The sequence below is a fragment of the Dipodomys spectabilis genome, unplaced genomic scaffold (assembly GCF_019054845.1).
Source record: "Dipodomys spectabilis isolate Male_0828 unplaced genomic scaffold, ASM1905484v1 ptg000416l, whole genome shotgun sequence".
Taxonomy (NCBI): domain Eukaryota; kingdom Metazoa; phylum Chordata; class Mammalia; order Rodentia; family Heteromyidae; genus Dipodomys; species Dipodomys spectabilis.
In genome coordinates, this window is record NW_024871093.1 from 2,687,666 (window position 1) to 2,710,362 (window position 22,697).

Here is a 22,697-nt window from a genome sequence, read left to right on the forward strand (position 1 = left end):
TTTTTAAAAATATTATCTTTCTTAGAACTCCTACTTCAAACATTACTCCCCCTAATTATGCCAACCCCCATGCAGAGTCCAGTAGAGTATAACAATCTAGTTGAGGTACCTCAGGGGTCTGAGCCAGATGGCCTATCCTTATACAAAGGGACTCTGTATCTCCACAAGTGCCAGGATGATAAACTGCTAAGAGTTCTGAAACACTGCTGGTTTCTAAGAAGCTTCCTGCTGAAAGCATTCAACCACAGGGCTGGTTTGGACACATTCCACCTAGGCTAAACTATGATCTTTATTTTGAAATTTTGGCTGAGTTCACACTAGAGTACAATCCAAAATAGTGACCTTCTAGCACCAAGTAAGGAAAAAATTTCAACCTAGCTTTTCCACCAATAGAAGTGAGTGCCATTTATGTTCTATGAACTTGTATCTTCATTTCCATTCTTTATGGCAGCAGCTGGTGACAGCGGCATCAGTTTAGACTGTGGGCACTCCTTTCCACAAAGGCACTCACTTCTACTGGGCACTCTTCCTTCAGTTTCAATGTCACATTCTCCTGCTTTTTCTCCTACCTTTTGTGTCCTTTGCTGCTTTCTCCTCTCCCCAACCTTTCTGTACTGGCCTACCCAGTTCCCAGGTCTTCTGCTCACTCCCCTCTCTGCTTGAGCCCAAACCTCTCCCAAGTCCAGACTCAGACTTCACTTACACAAGCTTACACTCTCCCTTCCAAACTGCCCCCCTGCCATTCTTTCCCAGCTCTGAATAGTACACCATCCCCAACTGCCACACCAGATCCTTTAAGTCATTCCCAACCCCTCCTTTATTTCTCTCACCACCCCTGCTATGTATGATTCCCACTGGGAAAGCACAGCCAGGGTTTCTCAGCTGTCCACTTCAACATTTACACACATCTCCATCTTTGTAAGCTGATCATCACACAGTAACCACACAGACTTTGATGAAGGTATCTGACACTAGCACACTCTTGCTTAATAAAACCCTACTCACTCAACAAAGCCCTGAGGTAAAGCCTCCCTGCTCCCAGAGACCCCCTGAGCAGCCCCACCCTCACCAGACCTGAGGGCCTGGAGCAGGCTGTTACACAGACTTGAACAGTTCTCCACCAGGAAACATTACTCAACACCCCAGTCCAGGCTACGTTGTCCTGTCCTACTTTCTCTAGAAAGCCTGTTTTTTGTTGCTATAGCATACCTCTCACTCCAGGTATGCTGACTGAAGTGACATACTGCACCAAAAAGATGGAAAAATCCACAGGCTTGCTAAGGAAAGACAGTAAGAAAAGATAGGCTGCCACTCTCAACATGAAATAGTTTACTATGTCTTTTTTTTTTTTTTGGGTCCGGTCGTGGGGGCTGAACTCTGGGCCTGGGCGCTGTCCCTCAGCTCTTCAGCTCAAGGCTAGTGCTCTTTTGGTTTTTTTCTTTTTGCTTATGTAGTGCTGAGGAATTGAACCCAGGGCCTCAGGCATGCAAGGCAAGCACTCTACCACTGAGCCACTTTCCCAGCCCACTATGTTTTTTTTTTTAATTTAACATAATTTTAGGTCTCAACAGAACCAGTACAAATTCACTCACAACTAAACAACAAGGAAGACTTAGACTGACATTCTGAATTTGACTATCTGCACTATGGACTTCTTTCTACAAAACTTCTCTCAAGCTCTGACTTCTATTACTCACACATGGAGGGAGGTAAGTCCAGTCAGAGGCTAGACACAACTTTCCTGTTCCCCTCAATTAAGAAACAGCTCTGCAGATATCTGAGCTACCTAGCCACCAAGAGAAGCAACTGCGTATGTGTGTAGCTTACATCATTAATTACTAAAATGTTTTTAAAATAAGAATACGCTGGGGGCTGGGAAGGTGGCTCAGTGGTAGAGCGCTTGCCTTGCATGCATGAGGCGCTGGGTTCAATTCCTCAGTACCACATAAGCAAAAAAAGAAAAAAGCTGGAAGTGGCGCTGTGGCTCAAGTGGCAGAGCGCTAGCCTTGAGCTGAAGAGCTGAGGGACAGCTCCCAGGCCCAGAGTTCAGGCCCCACGACTGGACCCCCACCCAAAAAAAAAAAAAAAAATACACTGGATTTATTAGGCCGTTCTTCCAGCAGCCACTTCTGAAGTAAGACCAGGAGGCAGCTGCCACTTCCACTGAACTCACAAATGATGGTTTCCATTCTCTTGTCCACTTCGCTACCTGTGAGGGCTTTGTAGGTGTCTGGTCTGGGACTTCTGATATAGGCTATATCAGAACAACATGTTCCCTCAAAAGGACAACACAATGCACAAAATTACCATTATACTGTTATCTACTATTATTGTATGCTATGACTTCACCCAGAGCCAGGAAAGCCCCCCAAAATTCCTCACAGCTAACACAGAAAACACAGCTCTACACAAGTGTTAGCCTGTACAGATGAGAACCAAAGGATGCTGCAGGTCTAGAGGAGCTGCAAATCCAACTCTTGGCTCCTGCCACTTGATGGCCTGATTCTCAGAAACAGAATAGCACATCAGTGCTTTGAGATTTGATTTCTTGCCCCTAACAGTGACTTATGACTACAACCCAGCCCAAACCACTGGAAACAGGACTGGAGGTGTAGCTTAAGTGGTACAGTGCCTGCCTAGCAAATGCGAAGCCCTAAATTCAAATCCCAGGATCTCACATACACACAAAAGAGAGCTTTTGCTTCCTCTCACAATTCATGCAACAAGCTAGTCCCATAACAATGACTATGTGCTACAACCCTGTAACCCCAGGAATCTGCAAGTGGCAATTCAGGCCACAGGGATGTGACCTACTTCATCAATGCCTTCTTCCTCATGAAAGGTGCGGGACAGGAAGAGACAGGTCATGGTATCTTCTTTCTTGGTGAAGAGAATAAAATCTTTCCCAATACGCATTGAGCCTCTTTACAAAAAGAAAGGAGAAAACTGGTTATTCTTCCAGAAATTCAATTCTCATCCTTAAGAGGAATAAACCACACCCCCAACCCCACCATGTGACTGAAACTGAGAGCTCTCTTCAAGGCCTCTAAGCTGAGTTCCACAGCTCTTGTTCAGTCTTCATTCATTCAACACTCTTTCCTTTGCTTTTCTGATAGCTTGTAATTCCAACTTTCTCAACCATACCTAGCCTCCACATAGGGCTCTTTCCATCGTTCATTTTTCCATCTCTCATCTTTCCATCTTTTCAGATATTTATTACTGGCCACAAGCCTCATATTAGTCGGATTCTTAGCTTATCACCACAAGATGAACAGTAATTGCCCTTGAGTTCAGAGTTCATCCCAGCCACACGAGGTCCACTGTGCGCTCTATGCCATTGGATGCCATTTTATTAGGTAGCACCATGAACACATCATCTCTCTGTGTGGGCCACACTCAGTTTCCATTCTAGCCTTCCTTCACTAGCACAAACATGTCTCCTGTCCACTTAGCAAATGGCAGCACCATCAATGGAACAGTTCAATATTTATGCTCATGCGTGTTCCAAAAGCTAGAATGAAGTCAAGGCTCAAGCAAACACTGGGTCCTTTGACAACTGTGTTCAAGGAGGACTACGATTGGCTGATGTCCAATAACCACAGCCATCCTCTGTCTCAGAATGGCTTTGACGCCTTGAGCTCCTTCGGACACAGGCAGGTCCTTACTTTCAGATGCTGCCAGTTTCTGGGAACTGAGCCTTCCACAAGCAAAAACGTCTGGAATTGATGGTTTCCTTCCATCTTAGCTACATTAATCCTTCTGGGGAGCAGGCAGGGACAGGCCTTACTAGGTAGCATGAGGAAGAGCAGAAGCATGAAGCATTAGGAGGAGAACTGCCTACTCAATAGGAAGGCTGTTTAGCTTCTTTCTTCTGAGCAGCTTCTGGGGCTTTATGGCTATTATCTCATTAGTCCTCACAACATCCCCAGGAGATGACAGAGGTGGAAGCCTTGTTACTCTCATCTGAGTACAAATACAAACCAGACTAGCATGCCAAGCACACAAATGAATGTCATGCCCCATTTCTCCAAACAGAAAAACTCCTGGGACACTCTCTAGAGATGTCCTAGGGGCTGCCAAATCCTGTTTCTTTTCCTCCTCCAGCACCTGGGGGGTTGGCAGAGCTCCTTCCTCTTTAATTTCACATTTCTCCTTCTTCACTCAAGCTTTCAGAGTAGCCTTCTGAAAAAGCTTATGCTTGCTCTAGCCTGGCAAAGTCTCTCTCTCTCTCTCTCTCTCTCTCTCTCTCTGTGTTCTTTCCTCTTTGATGCTTACTATAGATAGGGCCTTGATACCAAGAACCCCAAAACCTGATGGTTTCTCACAAGTCACCTTTTCCTGGTACTCTTTTCCAACTCCTGAACTGTTAGTGTTACATTGTCCATAACAGACACTAGGTGGCTCCCATTTTAATGGAACCTGCACTAGTCTATTGAATATATGTGTTCTTTTCCAGTCTTCTATGCCCTTCTGAGTTGCATTTCACTTACTCCTAAACCTCCCTGTGTAAGAGAGAATGTCAGAGGCCAAAACATCTTTTTCCCCCCCTGGTTGTAGAGCTTGAATTCAGGGCCTGGGCACTGTCTTTGAGCTCTTTGGCTCAAGGTTAGTGCTCTACCACTTTGAGCCACAGCTCTACTTCTGGTTTCTGGTGGTTAATTGGAGATCAGAGTCTCATGGCCTTTCCTGCCCGGGCTGGCATTGAACCACGATCCTCAGATCTCAGCCTCCTGCATAGCTAGGATTATAAGCATGGGCCACTGGGACCTGGCCCAAACCTCATTTTCTAGATTAGGAAAGATACCCTCAGAAAAATGAAACTGAGCCCCTGAGAACTGATAGGACAAGATAGATAAAGGCAAACCCTCAATCCAGTTGGGAAATCAGACTTTCCACTGACTCTAGAAAAACCTGAGTTTTAGATCACCTGTATGAGAACCCCCTGGAGAATGTTCCCAAATGATTCACTTCATTTGTGAAAAACACAGTTCCCTTGGTCCTATCAAGACTTACTGAGTACCAGGCACAAGAGGCTCATACCTGTTATCTCAGGAAGCTGAGACTCAGGAAACTGAAAGATCATGGTTCAAAGCAAGCCTGGGCAGAAAAATCATTAAGAATCCATCTACCAAAACTAGAGGCATCACTTAACTGGTAAAGTGCCAGCCATGAGCAAAAAAGTTGGGCAAGAGCAAAACACCCTGAGTTCAAGCCCCAGAACTAACAACAACAACAAAAAAAAAACAGTAACAACAACAACAAAAGACTAACAACAAAAGCCCTCGCTTAATTAGAGTAAAAGCCTGCTATGGCAAGATCTGAAGAGACAGAAGCTAGAAACCAGACCAGGGACTCTCACAGCAATGATAGCAATTAATCTTTAATTGTTTGTTATACATTATAATCTCCATTTACAAAAAAAGAAACTATAGCTTACAGAAATGGGTATGGTTTGAACCTTACTTTGTCTTATTGAAATGAACATCAGCTTCCATTTTGCAGTTAGAAAGACCTGATTCATAGCCTAGCTGTCCAAATAGACACTTAAAATTTTGGGCAAGTCACATCACCCACATAAACCTCCATTTCTTAATCTGAAAATGGGAATACAGTCCCTGTGTATCATTGGGTGATAAAGATTAAGTGCGACCACCGAGGTGAGGTTTTTAGCAGGGCCTCACCTAGGGTAGGTTCTTATTATTACCATCTGGTTTCTAACCTTGTGAAAGTCCAGGAACCAGGTCCCTGATTTCTTTGGAAGCACTCTCTTTCTCCTCCACACCAGAAGCACATGGTATATGAGGCCCAATAATGGCTGTTGATAGATCCTCTCTCAAAACAACCCGTTTCCACAGCATGACTAGAAACGTGACTCCTAATTCCATTTGTACACACTCCAATTCCACTAAATCTTATTCCATCGAAGGTATGTACAGCTGGAAATGAGCATTTCAGAAATAGAAACCTTTCTCTTGGGGTTTCACTCAAAACCAGAACAACACATTCCAAACACTTTATAAACAAGTGGGAACTAAGGGCTGAGGGAGAGGTCTCAGGGGAGCTGGAGACATGAGGTAAGGGCCTTTCAAGTTATGAAAGACCGCATCGACTGGGGGGAGGGCTTCTCTCTCACACACACTGGCTCCCCAGCACCCAGCACAAAGCATGACACACTGCAGGCCCTCAGAAACACTGTTATACCATAAGGTCAACCCCTTACCATCTTCTATGCATCCTAACCCCATAAAAGAATTACTCACATCCTCAAACACAGGAGAAGTTTCAATACAAGGAGAGACACAGTTCTAGAACACCATGCGGAGAGAAACACACAGCTTCTCCCTATCAACTTATTTTGAACACTTATGTTTTCCATTCTGTACAGCACACTGAGCTGGACAAGTAGTTATAAACTACCCCCAAATCATTTTCTGGAGTCCTGGTCATGAAAGGATTAGTGGGAGGACAGTAAGAGAAAGCTTCATGTGGTTTTGTTTTCAGCCCTGGGACAATCTTCTAGTATACTTACGATTTTAACCCATTTCCATACTGCCCGATCTGAGTGGACTCTGGTGTTCGCTTGGCTGACTTCCCAAACTGGATCACACTTGCAGCATCACCTGAAGTGGCAGACACAAGAGAAAGTGAGAAGTTAGTATTTATCTTCGAGGCTTCTCAAAGTCTAAAGTCTAAGCCTTGTTAAATCTAGGTTTGTGTGTGTTAAAACCTCTCTCCGAGGAAACTGGCAACCATGACTCACATGGAGGTCACATGCATGGCTTGTCAGTACCATGGGTGCACCATATTTTCTGTTACCAGAACACGGTAACAGGATGGGGGAGACCTCAGAATTTCTAGCCTCAGGATGTAGTACAAACAGATGAATACCACATCAAGAGACAGGTAATTTGACTTTAAGTTGCCATTCAGATTGTATCTCCTATGTTAGGGCAGGACCTAGCAGATCTACAGTGGAATTAAACTTGAGATGTCGCAACTGGTCTTCTTCTCAGGTTTCTCACTTCCCCTACAGCAACAGTGAGGCCATAGAAAACCACGTTTAATAGTAAGTGTTTTATAAAAATGGATATATCCTTCCCAAAAGAAAAACAATGATTTCATCACTTACTCGGATCCATTCCTGCTCCATCGTCCAAAAAGCAAAGCATAAATCCTCCTCGAAGGTCTTCTCGCCTTTCTATGAAAAGAAGTAGCTGCCATTAGTAGGCTGTTATTCACTAGAGGTCAGCAATATGGGTATGAACCGAAGAATCATCAATGTGAAGGTTAACACAAAAGGGTCAGGTCAAATCTATCTTCTCCTACTAGTCCTAGATAACGTAAATTAAATTTCAAAACCTTTCAGGGTATGAATCTTATCTCAAAGTTGTTCCAATGCTAATTTTTTTTTTTTTTTTTGGTCCAGTCATGGGCCTGAACTCTGGGCCTGGGAGCTGTCCCTCAGCTCTTCACTTCAAGGCTACCGCTTTACCACTTGAGCCACAGCGCCACTTCTGGCTTTTTTTTTCTGCTTATGTGGTGCTGAATTGAACCCAGGGCCTCATGCATGCAAGGTAAGCGCTCTACCACTGAGCCACCTTCCCAGCCGCAATGCTAATTCATGACAAATATTTGAGAGAATCTTTAAGAAGGTGGTACATACTACCTAGTCCAGGATCTAATCATACCAGAGACCACTGAGTATGTATAATTTCACACATAGCATCAGTCAGCCTTGTCTCTCAGCCTAGATTACTATCTGCCCTATGCCCATAATCAGTGAAGTACTCTATTACACACTGTACCTTACCTACACTACTCAACCTAAGTGGGTATCCCATTTTTTTTGTGATTATAATCTGGGAAAACTTTTATTAAAAAGGAAGCTGGCCATGATATGGTACAATGGAAGCAGCTGCCATCTAAAAGAATTACTATGTGACAACTAATATATGCTTCTCTCCAGGCCAACTACAGTTTGGGAGCTAATTGGTATCCATCATATTCCCTACTAGCAATGGGTCCTTGAAAGGGGATGAGATGACACCAGGTACAGTGGCTGGACCTGATTACAACAGTCTTCTGACAATAAGATCCAATAGCCAAGGAAAGACAGCCTGGCTGACACGAAGGAAACACAACAGATAGCAGCTGCCACTCCAATGGGAAGATTAAGAACTTCTTTTAGCAGATGTCTCCTGTAGCAACATGTGGGAACCCAAAGCAGTCTGGTCTAGCACGTCAAAGACAATGGAGAGTCAGGCTCATGTCTGTAATCTTAGCTACTCAGAAGGCTGAGATCTGAGGATCGCAGTTCAAAAGCGTGGTTCAGGGCTGAGAAGGTGGCTCAGTGGTTAAAGCGCTTGCCTTGCATGCCTGAGGCCCTGGGTTCGATTCCTCAGCACCACATAAGCAAAAAGAAAAAAGCCGGAAGTGGCGCTGTGGCTCAAGTGGTAGAGCGCTAGCCTTGAGCTGAAGAGCTGAGGGACAGCGCCCAGGCCCAGAGTTCAGGCCCCATGACAGGACCCAAAAAAAAAAAAAAAAGCGTGGTTCAAAGCCAGCCCAGGCAGGAAAGTCTGTGAGACTCTGATCTCCAATTAACCAACAGAAAGCCAGTAGTGGCACTGTGTGGTTCAAGTGGTAGAGTGCTCGCCTTGAGCTGAATTGCTCAGGGACAGCACCCAGGTCCAGAGTTCAAGCCCCACAACTGACCAAAAAAAAAAAAAAAGACAATGGAGAAGAGATTTCCAAACAGGGAAGGTGTTATACTAGATTCCAAGGTGCCTTTTGACTCAATAGTAGGTGCTAGTCTTGGAATTAGAAATATGGAGACATGAAAGCAAGCCTGAAACAGAGGTGGAGGAAGGGGACCCACATAAGCTAACATCAACCCAAGTAAAACTTGCTGTTCATGGTCCACTGTTTGGCACAGGGGCAAAAATAGCACTGCTAATAACAAGGAAGGAAATCTTTATGTATGAAAAGGACAAAGGTAAGGGTGCTTGGAGCCTCTTCACAACGGAGGGTTTTTTTTTCTCACACTTAGCTGTAGTTCACCAAATCTGTATAACTATTAATGCTGGCACATCTGCTTTAAATGCTCTTTGTCCTCCCCTCAGGCGAAAAATTCAAGTGAGCTGTTACTGCCCCCTGGCAAACAGACTGCTTAAAGTAATTTTAAAATGTTATTTTGAAAGGGCTATAAACCACAGAGATTTTCAAGTATCTCTTAGTGTTCAGGAAGCTGAATATGCATTACAAGTGCCTCTTGAAAGTTCAGGGTAGAGGGTCTTCCTGGAAGTACTACTGGTAGAGAAGAAAATTTTTCCCACTGTAATGTCTCCTATTACTGGAGAGTCCAAATGAGATGTGGCAAGCAAGAACATATATAAGAAAAGTTGGGGGGGGGGTAAGAAATGTACGCATTATCCTGCCCATGTAACTGTAACTCCTCTGTACAGTATGTTCACAAATAAAATTAAATTAAATTTAAAAAAAAAGAAAGAAAAGTTGGGGGGTGAGGAGAGGGACAATATCTGTGTTTCCATCTGGCAGAAGCAAAATGCCACACTGAGATTCAAACTAGCTCAGGCATGAAGTCTGCTGGCAATAGAGTTCTAACTTTAGCTTAGAGCCATTTGCATACACTATGCCATAAAAGGTATGTGAAACTCTAGGATCTAGAAATTGGTTTAAGCCAAATGCAACTGAAAAGTCCCCAAGATTACTGGCATCCCTCAAAGTACCTAAGAAGCTACTTTCTAGGCTTGCAAGCTGTTTCAGCACAATCATCACTTAATAGTGGGCTCAAGAGCTTTTTAATGTATTTTACAAGAGTAAGAAACCATATGGTAAGGCCGTATAACTACTGTACATGTTCAGGAGTGTCAAGGTCCATGGTACATGTAGTAATTCCTCAGGGCAGGAAAAGATTGGATAATTCAAAATTAACTTCAATTTATAAACAGATAGAATGATGTCTTCACCTGGTGGTGAGGTACATGTAAACCACTGGTTACCTAATGACTACTGAAAACCTCTTATGGCAGGGACAAGAGCAGTGACCAATACAGACAGATGTGCCCAGTGTCTTCATGGAGCTTGTAGTCTAATAATTCTAATTTCTGCCACTCTTTGCAGCACCTGAGATAAAGAACAGGAGTTGGCTAAAGGATAAGGTGGGGAAAGAAGCCACAAGAGCAAAGTGTAATGTGCCTAAGAACGTCCTGAAGAGCTTATAAAAATACAGAATCTGGGTTGGACCTTAGATAGTCTGACTGCACAGATCTAAGGTAGGGTCTGTGAATATGCATTTCTCCTGTGTTGAAATGTTTATGAGGGTGAAACACTGATATAGAACCAACAAGAAAACTAAGCAGTCATCCCTGCTCAAAACTATCTCCCCAGACAATCCACTACTTAATTAACTTGTGATGCTTCTGCCTCATATTCTCAAAGGTTGAGATTATGGGCAAGTACCAGCATACCAGCAAAAGGCTGAACTTCAAAACTCCTCTAACTCTTACAAAGTCTAGCTTCTCCAACCAAACCTGATATCCTTCCATTTAATTCATCCTGAGTTGGAAATAGGTGAAGAGCCAGGTGTATTGGTGTACACCTGAAATTCCAGCACTTAGGAGACTATGGTAGGAGGATCTTGACCTTGAGGCCAGCCTGGGCTATATAATGATACCCTGTCTTAAATGAAAATAAAAAAAGAAAGTGGAAAGAAATAAAACAGAGCTCTAAGTCAAAATTGTAGGTGATAAATAATGGTGTCCTTTACAGAAGTTGCTATGAAATGACAATCAAGTTCTTCATTTTATTCTGCAATCTTAAACTTCACATGCTCCAAATGAGCAGAATTGATTTATTTCACTTTCACTTATTTTCCATTTATTAACCATTGTCTTGGATCACAAAAGGGATCCCTCCTAAAGGAGTTGGTACTATGCTTCGAGAAAGGTAAGAAAGTCAATAAAAACTCAAAATCTAGGCCATATACCAATGGCTTACGCCTATAATCCTAGCTACTCAGGAGGCTGAGATATGAGGATCGAGGTTCAAAGCCAGCCCAGGCAGGAAACTCCGTGAGACTCTTATCTCCAATAAACCACTAGAAAACTGGAAATGGCGTTGTGGCTCAAGCAGTAGAGCGCTTGCCTTGAGCTGAAGAGCTGAGGGATAGCGCCCAAGCTCAGAGTTCAAGCCCCACGACCGACCAAAAAAAAACAAAAAGCAAAAACAAAAAAAACTGAGAACTATTACTTATGTGTACATCTTCATAGTCTGGCTGTAACTAATAAGATTTCTTTGGGTAAGTGAATATCTCTGTACTTTGAAAGACTGGCTCCTTTCTCTTCTTAGCTTTTTTTATTTTTTTGTTTTTGTGGGTTTTTTTTTTTTTTTTTTGCTTTTGTTTATTTGTTGTTGCTGGGGGTTTCTGTTCATTTTTAAAGACAGGTCTTACTATTTAGTTCAAGATGGATTGAAATTCACAATCTTACTGCCTCAGCCTTCTACTTCTAAGATTATAGTAGTGTGCTACCATGCTCAGCTTGCCCTTCTCAGATTAAATGAAGTCTTTAAAATGTGATTATTATGGTGACTTCAGTCCCTATGTTATATTTGAGGAGCTTCCCAAACACAATATCAATCTAGTTTCTGAAGAACAGTTCTTCCAAATATTCAGTTGTGAGTATTTATTACTGATATCACACATCTTTGTAGAGGCCCATCTTGCAATCTCAACGTACTTAGAGTTAAAACAAGTGTTCTTCCAAAACACTATGCTGCTTTCTGCTTCCATCATACCATTTAATCCTTAACTCTGACTGCTCCCTTAAGATCTAGTTACCATTCTCTAATGATTTGTAGTGTGTTAATTGTCTCTCCAATTAGAGGCTAAATTCTCAGAGCAAAGGCCTAATCTCATCCTCTATAAATTTCCCAAAGCACAACAGGAGGAACACTAAGCTCAGAACAAATGAGCACTGGACATTTTTCACTTAAATTGAAATCCAACTGTACTGCAGCATTCTGAGCAACAAGAACTAAATTTCCTTCTAGAAATTCACCCACTGAAGGTGGCGCAGGGGAGAAAGGTAATCTTTTCTTTTAAAGTTCTTACAAATATTCAGTTATGAGTATTTGTTGCTGATATCATACATCTTTGGAGTAAAAACCTATTTTTACTGCTTTATCATCTGTGCAGTGGTTAAAACAGCCTCTGTTCTTTTCAAGGTAACTGCTACCATTGCTGAAAGTACACTCAGGTGCAGGTTGGAAAAGGCACCCCTGGCTTTAGTAACCTTCTTAACATTCTTCTGTTGTACCCCTTGTTCCTGTTTCTAAATCAAAAAGGAATCACAAAGTGAGACCATGTCTCAAAAGTGAGACCACTTTCCAAAAGAGGACTTTCACAATTGAAGAAGTGCAGGTGATATGTACATGTTCTGAATATTTTCTTTGCTCCAGGCATATTAGGCATGAGAACTTCAGCATCTATCTGGAGATTCTCCATAATTATATGATACTAAAGGTTTGAGAATTATTGTGTGCTTATTCCCAATCACCAAGTGAGCCCATGAAGAGGGGTTGATAACTGTATAACACATATAACTGTATAACACATAAAACACACAGACTTTCAGAAGCAAGACAATGTTACTCAAAATATGACCTCAGCCAGGTACAGTGGCTCACATCTACAATCCTAGCTAATTGGGAGACAAACATGAGAAGGATCACAATTTGAGGTCAGCTGGGAAAAAGTTAGCAGGACATCATTTCAACCAATAGTTGGGCATGGTGGTATGCACCTGTCATTCCAGTTATGTAGGAACCATAGAGAGAATGTTCACATAGATCCATCTTGGCAGAAAACATAAAACCTAGCCCCCAAATAAAAGCAAAAGGGCCCCAAGTGATAGAGCATCTGTCTAGCAAGCAATAAGCCCTAAGTTCAAACCACAGTACCAAGTACTTTTTCCAATGTACATTGTGTATATATATGTAGATTAGATAACTCTGTATAAATACACACATATCTACAAACTTTTCAAAAGATTTCAGGAACGTGTCAGCAAAATAAATCACACCAGTCAAATTGGATTTAAGAGCTGCCTTCCTCTATTCTGTCTCCAGATTTTTAATGTCTAAATGACCTAAAAAGGTGCTGGTGCAAATATCAAACAACAAACTATTAAAAAAAATAAATAAATGAAAGGCCAGACAAATCTGAGGATCCCACTCAAAGTCAGCTTGGGCAGAAAAGTCATGTCCACTGAACTACCAAAAAAGCCAGAAGTAGAACTGTGGCTCAAGTAGTAGAGAGCTAGCAAAAGAAGCTCATGGACCAGCACAAAATGTAAAAAATAAATAAATAAAAGGCCACTGATCTAACTAAGGATTTTTTTTTCATTGTTTCAACCACTCTAGGAAAAAGAGAAGATCATACTATAAAACAAGAGAATTAATCAAAAAGTAGCTGTTTACAGCTTCCAATTCCAAGCCAGGCATTCCTCCTTCCTATCAAGGACACCTCTATCTGAGGTCATCTCTGCAAAACCAGTGCTATCCCAACCGGCACCTGTTTTCTGCAATGGACACCAGCTACACTCCTGGCTGGAATTGTTGTCTACTTCTTATTTGGCAGGGGAAAAACTCCAACAAGATCCCTTTCCAGCAAGACAACCAGAACTCGGTCACTTCATTCCCCACAACTCTCTCCATAACCCCACAATACTGCTGGTCTCCACAGAGTAGGAGACCTACTCTTAGTTTCAAAACCAGTATTCTGGGTTTCCAAGACATGCCTGACCAGATTTACCCTGTTTCTACCTACGACAGTGATTTTGCCATCTCCCAGACTGCAGAAACCAATTATTTCCCATCTTCCTGGGTACCCACTAAGAACTGGACATTAGAAGAAAGGTTTAAAGTCAGACTTACCAGCATAAATATCTATTCTGGTGGCATCAGCATCTCTGCAAAGAAAAAAAGGCAAGAGCCAAAGGAGAATATGAACTATCAGGTTAACTACACAGGCATTGGTAACTATAAGCAAGTTCACTTAGGAACTATTTCAAGGTATTACTATGAACTCTTATCATCTTCCTTCACAATCAAGAATGGCCAATAAATGGCATGTTTGAATTTTATGTCTATTTTTAAGAATAAGAACTCCAAGATAATTTTTTTTTGGAGGGTCCGGTCATGGGGCCTGGGCGCTATCCCTCAGCTCTTCAGCTCAAGGCTAGTGCTCTACCACTTGAGCCACAGCGCCACTTCTGGCTTTTTTCTTTTTGCTTATGTGGTGCTGAGGCATCAAACCCAGGGCCTCAGGCATGCAAGGCAAGTGTTCTACCATTGAGCCACCTTCCCAGCCCCCAAGATAATATTTTTTATAATATAGCCATAAATAAAATCTTTATTGACTAAGGTCTTGGTCTATGAGTAAACCCAAACTTGTATTTAGTCTTACACAGTATATGTATATGCTTTCATCACTAAGAACCATTAACACTGCTAAACAGTGATTCCTTCCAAGTACAGCTATTAACAATAACATTTTGGGAAGATACAAAACTCTGGCCTAGTTAAACACCACACCACACTACACACACACACACACACACACACACACACACACACACACACTCATTAGTGTACTGTTTTGGACACAAAATCACAGTTTATCTGTCCCATTAATTTGCCTCCTAAGTTTCTATCATATTTCTCTGTTTTTCACAAATATTATACTCTAATACACAAAGGAAGGTGGTTAGGGAGATGATATTCACTATTTTTAGGCTAGGACAGGAACAATAATGAACAAATTTAAGTTAATCAAGAAACAAAGTGCAAGCACCAATTAATGTTCTATTAAAAAATTTTTTTGTTGCTAACAGGCCTCCTGGGAGTTGCAGCTAGTACAGAAATGTCTTCATCTCAAGTCTTCAGAGAGCAAAGGTCACAATGATCCAAAAAAGTTTCCACTCCAAGCAGCTTATATGCTAGAAGACTACATACCTTGCATTATCAACCAGTTCAGCAAGAGCACCAAACAAGAATTCATGAGTAGTTCTGAAATTACAAATGCAAACACTCAGCAAAAGAATTACGAATGGATGATAATTCCTAATAAGCTGAAATGCTAAATATTTAAAAGATTTTAGGAAAAAGGGCATCTAAAAATCTCCATTTTCATTATTTATACTACTGTGCGTGTGCCCAGTTCTAGGCTAAGGCTTGAACTCAGGGCCTAGGTGCTGTCCCTGAGCTCTTTTGCTGAGAGCTAGTGCTCCACTTTGAGTCACTTCCAGTTTTCTGGTGGCTAATTGGAGATAAGTCTCACAGAGTCTCTTGCTTGAGTTGGCTTCAAACCATGATCCTCAGATCTCTACCTTCTGAGTAGCTAGAATTACAGGCATGAGCTACCAGTGCCCAGCTATGCAATTGAAATTTCAATGTCTAAATCAAGATTTTGTAGAATTCCCTTCAAGTATTAAACAACTCCTGCTATCTGCTGAGAAATGTTTATTCTTATTTTGAGTTGAGAAATCTACTCTAAAGCATTAAAACTTTCACATGTACTAAATACTTAGAGATATTCTGTGTCAAAAAATGTCTATTTTATGTTTCCTTATTTTTTTTTCTGTCAGTTTCTATACACCTCGTGGGAAGAATTACAAGCATACATTTTATGTGTGTACATTTTTATAGTCTGAATAATTTAGTACTTGGGCATATTCTCAACCCGAACTTTCAGCCATTTCCTAAAAGAAATGATCATTGGCTCCTCCTTCTTAAAGGAGTTTTCCTGGAAACCACACTAAGATCTTGTCCTTAGAAAGGATAAGAGTATTGAATTCCTTTCTTCAATGTTGTTAGCCAAAACTTGAGAAAGTCAAGATTACTATTATTCTCTCCTGTTTTCAAAAGGAATGTTCTTGCTTTTTAAGCTATACAAAAGCACATTAATTCCCTTTTCCAATTCATGCTTTCTTTAATTTGTTCATTTGAATAGTTCTCATTAAATCTAGTAGCATATGGCTACATAGAGCCATCTAGGAAAACCAGCCTGACTTTCAGCCTGAGAAAATGCAAAATCCCTAACTCACACAACATTTACCATCATCAATTTTTCCTAAATATTCAAGTAACTATTTCTGCTTTTTTTGGGCAAAATTTCAACCAATACACAAAGTGAATTTTTCTAAAAATTTAGAACACAACAATATTAAATAACCAGCATCTAAAAATCTCTAATCATATCATTACATTGTTATATCCTCATACTGTTATAAACTGTAAAACATTTGTTTATAAAATAAATACTTGATTGAATTGTCCAGGAACACTTGATTTTCCTCAAGAAACTCTTCAAATTTTTCTAAGAATTTTGAATTTAAAACTACCAGATCCTAAAATTTATCCCACATAAGATCAGTGAACATATTTGTTGCTAATCTGCTAAAACAGACCAATAAGATACATCAAATAACTTACAGAGTTTGAATTCTTCTACTAAAATGTAATTCTTTTCTTTTTTAGGTCCAAGATGGGGACTCCAACTCAGTACCTGCCATCTTTGCTCACTGGCTAGAGCTCTACCAACTGAGCCATTCGTCCAACCCCTAAAGTGCAATTCTTAACTATTTCACATGGAAGAACTAAATGTCTAAAAGGAAAACTACCTAAAAGAGCTCTATGTTATATTTAACTTTCATCTAGACATGCTGCTACATGCTTGTAATCTCAGCACTCAAGTGGCTGAGACAAGAGGATCCTTGGTTAGCCTGGGCTACATATTGAAACTCTGTCTCAAAAAGAGGTAAGATTTGCTCTCAAGCTCTGAGTTGTCTCCTACTCTGATTGATAAGTGACTTATAAACTTCAAAGTAAGTTAGTTAAAACTCTTTTAACTGAGAATTACTGCCTAGACATACAAAATAACCAAATATTTCGTACTTAGTAATGAAACAGTATTTTAACATTAAGTCAAGTAATCTCAAAATATAGTGCTAAAGAGAAAAAAAGCACAACTATTCTAAGAATAACCATAATACCCAAATGCACTAATTTCAGAATGTGAGTTTAAAAAATGAAGTTTCTAGCCTTTGCTGGCAAGAACAGTGCATAGGAATTATCAGAAAAATTAATTCTGACATCTTCTGCCATGGAGACATGAAACCAAAAATAAAATATCAACTGTATTCCCGCACTACCTATTTCTGATAATTTCATGTGAAAGCAGTATTTAGAATCCAGTAAGATCACAAAAGGGCAAGCACAAAGTACCTATAAATTTTCAATGTTTTGTACGAAAGTTTAGAAATGAGCCTTTATGTGGACCCTAATAAAGAATTCCAAAGGCTTGAAAAAATTCCAAAGTTTTTCTTGTTCCACACAATATCAATGCTGGTCCACACATATTTTAAATAAAATAACAGATACCTTTAAAGGTAGCAAGGGTACTTTTATGATGGCAGTGCACATCATAAAATAAAGGCTTTTGTGACAAAGATTCAATTAATTAATGATGGACCTCTCAAATGCTAACATGATAGTTTGAAATATCTGGTAAATAATTGAAAGCATACCAACTGCAAAAGTTCCTTTTTAAAAAATACATATTCTGGTAAACAGTAATTCAATTTCAAGAGGGATACTCATTTTAGATGGCATTTGAGATAGATATCAAAAGAAATTATTTTCTTCATAGAACTAAAAATCCTTTGCATGTGATCCAAGAAAGATCAGCCATCTGGAAAAAGACATTTATTTTTATAAACTTCTGCTTTCAACTGGTCATGCCATAGTAGAAATAGTTCTGCAGCTCAGCATTTCCAATGACAAATTCGTGTGTAAATTAATTAGCTTGTTATGTAAGGAAAATGGTCTCCCTATTTATAGTCAGGCTGAATCTAAACCAACAGATTACCCACAAGTTCATAACACAGTGGCAGTTTTTGCTGAGTTGGTTATGTTGAAAAGAGAGTTAATTGCCTTAGTTAAAAAGAAATGTGAGGGGGCTGGGAAGTTGGCTCAGTGGTAAAGCGCTTGCCTTGCATGCCTGAGGCCCTGGTTCGATTCCTCAGCATCACATAAGCAAAAAGAAAAAAGCCGGAAGTGGTGCTGTGGCTCAAGTGGTAGAGCGCTAGCCTTGAGCTGAAGAGCTGAGGGACAGCACCCAGGCCCAGAGTTCAGGCCCCACGACGGGACCCCAAAAAAAAAAAAAGAAATGTGAGAACAGGGTTCTAGTGGCTCATCTGTAATCCTCCCTACTTAGGAGGCTAAGGATCAAAATTCTAGGTTAACCCAGGCAGGAAAGTCTAAAACTCTTTATAGCCACCCAAAAAAACCTAGAAGTAGAGCTGTGGCTCAAGTGGTAGAACATTAGCCTTAAGGGAAAAAAAAAAAAAAAAGCTTAGTAACAATGTTCAGGACCTGAGTTCAAGCTCCAGAACTGACAAACACATACAAATTCTAGAGTGACTATTTTATATTCAAATGGCTTGTAAACGATTAGAAATTGAAGTCTCTGAGTTGACAGTACTCTCTATGTTCACTTTACATATGGCTAAAACAACTTAGAAATATTGTATGTCCAAGGTAAATTATTCAGTGTTCCAACAAAGACATAAAAAATAGCCATCTTGGATGAAGAGGGATAAGAAAAAAATAGGATTGTGATCAAAATACACCATATACATGTTTGGAAATGTCATGGTATAACTACGTACAATTTAATAAATGCCAATTTAAAAATATATATTAAAAAAAGCAGCCTTCTTAAGACTTAAGTATCCTACTCTATCAGACCACACAGTGGAATGGCAAATCAAGTGATTTAAGATATATATATATACACCTTATGCTGAAGGATAACACCACCACTACAGTAACAACAATATTCATAAAATCCACCATAAAGTGTAGCTGACAGTATAAATGCCTTTTATGTAAAGACTCTAAATTTACTAAAAATTTATCTGCCTTAATGACCAAAATCACAAAACACTAACTTTGGGTTTATATAAACTAACACAATATCTGGGTACAGATAGCTCATATAATCCTAGCTACTCAGGAAGCTGAAATTATTAAGGATCAAGTTCAAAGTCAGCCCAGGAGACAAATCCTTGAGACTCTCTTGATTAACTAGCAAAAAGGCAGAACTGGAGGCTATGTTCAAAAAGTAGAATACCAGTTGTAAGCAAAAAAGCCAAGGGTGAGAGAGGCCCTAAGATTAAACACATATATCCCCATTATCCGATGTGTACCATGTATGAGCTAAGACCTTTATATCACTGGACAGTGTCTTTTAAGCACTACACTACCAGATTAACTCCATAGAGGAAGAAACTGAAATTCAAGAAGCTGATGTACAAGGACCCAGATATGAGCCAGTCAAATCCAGGGTAAACTAGCTCCCAAGACCAGGCTTTTCACTAAACCACAATGAGGTCCATCCTTCTACTTTGGGCTTTGCAAGTCTGCATTAAATAGAAGGTAAACAAGGCACCATTCCTTTCACAATTCATAATTTAGCAATACTGTATATGTCACACATCTTAGAATGGTCTTGTAGTTTAACATTTTAATAGAACAGAGATGGTACTGTAAGAGCAATCTTTCTTCCCTGAAGGTGTCTCACAAGTTCATCTTCAACCTTTATAATTAACATTAAAAGTCATAGCAGATGAGAATTTAAAATTTTTCGTTTCTTCTGAGAATAAACTTCTACTCAAGTTATCACAACAAAAAAAAAAAATCTTGAAATTAGTTACCAACGAAACAACCCAGATGCCAAGTATGGTGTCATGTGCTAAAAAATCCAGCATCCAGGAGACTGAAGTAAATAGGGAGTTTGAGGCCAGCCTGTGCTACCTATTAAACCTGTCTCAACGAGAAAAGGCAAAAAAACAAAACAAAACAAAACAAAAAAACAAAAACTGTTCTACTGCTATTTTCTTCTGTAACGACAAGACACATTCAAAAGCAAAACAACTTCAAAGGTCAAAGTTGTGATTCAGATAGGAAATTCCAGACATTCCAAAATGAGAGCCCAACCTCACTATGTTCAAGCAACTAGTTCCAGTTCATTATGAGCAAGTAAAATTCACACACACAAACAAATCTCCAACATTACCTTGAACTTACAAGTAACTTAATATTTGATTCTTTGCCTTGATACTGCCCACTTACCATTAATAACCTATGCAATAACAAAAGAAAAAAAAAGGCAAGAAGAAATAGCTCATAATCCTCAAATTAAGAAACTCACTGGAATTGAAAGTAAAATCTTTTAAAGTGCTTTATAGACAAGAAAGCAGGCCCAGCTAAATAAGACTGACTGGATCAGCACTTTTGTTTAAAAGCACTGAGGTCAAATCAATCTTCTTATACTTCAAGGTACCTCTCAATTCAGCCAACTGACTCAGCAGATGTAACTATTATCACTTTGAGCCTGTTTCCTCAAATATAAAACAAAAACAATCACCAATTACTTTAAAAATTACATTTAAAACAGCTATCAGCATGAAGCAATCAATTGTTGACATTATTTTATTGCATAAAACCTATAGCCAACCTGAAACAGGAACTCAATATTCTAAAAGCCATTTTATGGTCTTCCAAGAGTTTTATAATCTCTGATATACTATTATTCAAAAATCCAAAACACAAGTCATTCATGGACTGACATCTAAGAAGCCTTCATGTGAAAGCCTTCTTTACATATGGCAGTTTGAACATAGGACATTGAAGGTTTTGCCTATTGCTGTGCTACAGCCTTTGACCCATGATCCCATCTAACTAGGTTCTAGATTAATCCTCTATTCGGGAATTCACCTGAGGTACCCTTCTCTAAAACAACGGAACTCAATAAAAAAAACTTTCTAAAGAAAGCTAAATAAAACCACCTTCAGTATGACAAACCACTGCTCAAAAAAAAAAAAAAAAAGTTATTTCTCTGACTAGAAAAAAGGAAAAAAAAGTTGGACCTCATGGAATTCATCATAGAATTAAATAATAGCCTTTGCCACAAAAGATAAAACTTGGTGTATGATTAAAGAATAAGTGAACACTCAAATCTGAAAGTGGTTGTTCAGCTAACTCTGGACAATTCATTTAGGTGTTCCATCACCTCATCTCTCAGTATAATTGTAGAACTTACCTTCATCTTCACAGTTAACAGGTGAATGTATTAAAACAGAAAAAGTTTTGACCTCACTGGACAACTTAAAAGACGGGGGGTTTAAGTATTAGCCCTAAAATATTCCAGACCAAATTGGAGTGATAATGTCAGGATGAACTGAAGAACCATGTACACAGCATGTATCTGTGATTCCAGGCTATCTACAGGGTTTAGGTAGTACAAACCATACTGGAATGTACTAGGAAGATAAAGCCAATTGTTTGCTGAAAAAAAGAAAAAGTTTTCTTCTCCTAAGATGGTTTAAATGTCTTCTTTTTGGTTAGAAATACTTGTTATAAACTTTACTGTCTACAAACTGTTGTTACTAGACGAAGAACCGTTGGTGCTAAAATAGTCTAACTTTTGACGATCCAAAGAGCAGTACTTGTGGAATTCCTACTAAACAACTCAGTAAAACTGACTTCACATAAAATCTGTACTTAGAATTTTTGATCCAATAAATGAACATCAGATTCTTCTGGATTACCAATATTTCAGTAATCTCAGTTCTTCAATACAGAGCTCAAGATATCCAATGATACACTCCAGTGATATATCCTAGAGTGAAAATGCAAAATAAAAGAAAAAGCTTTTTCCTGCTGAAAGGATTTCCATATTAACCTGAGTGGCCCCTGTAAGATACTTACGAATTTGTGTGCAGATACTCAAAAGTTAGTTGAGCTCGGTTCAGACTGCTGTAATTTGTGAAAGCCATGACTGCAATGGTCTCCAAATCTTCTATTCACCGCTCAGAAAGACATGGAACTCAACGGATTTTTCCAGGATTCAGTCCAGTAAAGTTATGTCTGTGTGCTTAATATCAGCTAAACAAGTTGCCTAAAAAAAATCTATCCAAAATACAGCCAGATATTAAGAACTACAATCGAGTCCTTCTTCTCAACGATTATGATGGAATATTTTGGAATTACGTCATAAACCTGTGTCCTAAACGACTTAGAAGCGTTACGTTTCAGTAATTCAGACAATCCAAGTCCGTGTAGAAGGTTCTGGAGTCGACGGCGGGTCTTGGAGTTGGCGGTTTATTACTGCTTCATCTTGACATTCTTCGAGTCTTTTTCTTTTTCAAACATTTGTAATGTGATTTATGATTGTTGTTCTTCCCCTAAATTCCTTGATTAGGAAAACTTACCAACCCTAAATTATTTACCCAATTCTGTCATAAAATTGAACATTCATTCACTCGTGTCTTCGCCGCCGGTGACGTCAAGATCCTTCAACAGGCTCTAGACCGGAGGCCGGAGACCACGAGGTCGCTAGAGCACGTATGGCGCCAGTTCCGGTTTCTCAGCTTCCCAACTGAAGAGAGGCAAACTGGCCGAGAATCCAGCCGGCGTCGGCGCCCTCGATCTCCACAGCAGCGTCGTGGGCGGTCAAATTACCTCACAAAGACCCGGATGCAACGGCCTTTCCCGACAGTCCCGGCCCGAACCCCTCAGGCGCGCCGCGCCCCTCCCCCACTACCCTCAGCCCC

General features: G+C 40.0%; 1 protein-coding gene across 1 annotated transcript in view; it reads right to left on the reverse strand.

Moving 5' to 3' along the window:
* Morc2 (MORC family CW-type zinc finger 2) overlaps positions 1-22,683 on the reverse strand; it is a 42,304-nt gene extending 19,621 nt beyond the window's left edge. The window contains exons 1-6 of the mRNA XM_042667640.1: positions 21,853-22,683; positions 15,034-15,087; positions 13,954-13,988; positions 7,130-7,198; positions 6,530-6,620; positions 2,815-2,923 (exon numbers count right to left, since the gene is read on the reverse strand). Of these exons, the coding sequence (XP_042523574.1) occupies positions 2,815-2,923; positions 6,530-6,620; positions 7,130-7,198; positions 13,954-13,988; positions 15,034-15,087; positions 21,853-21,920 (426 nt within the window). The 5' untranslated portion in view covers positions 21,921-22,683. The remainder of the gene's footprint in view (positions 1-2,814; positions 2,924-6,529; positions 6,621-7,129; positions 7,199-13,953; positions 13,989-15,033; positions 15,088-21,852) is intronic.
* Between the last annotated feature and the right edge of the window lie 14 nt (positions 22,684-22,697).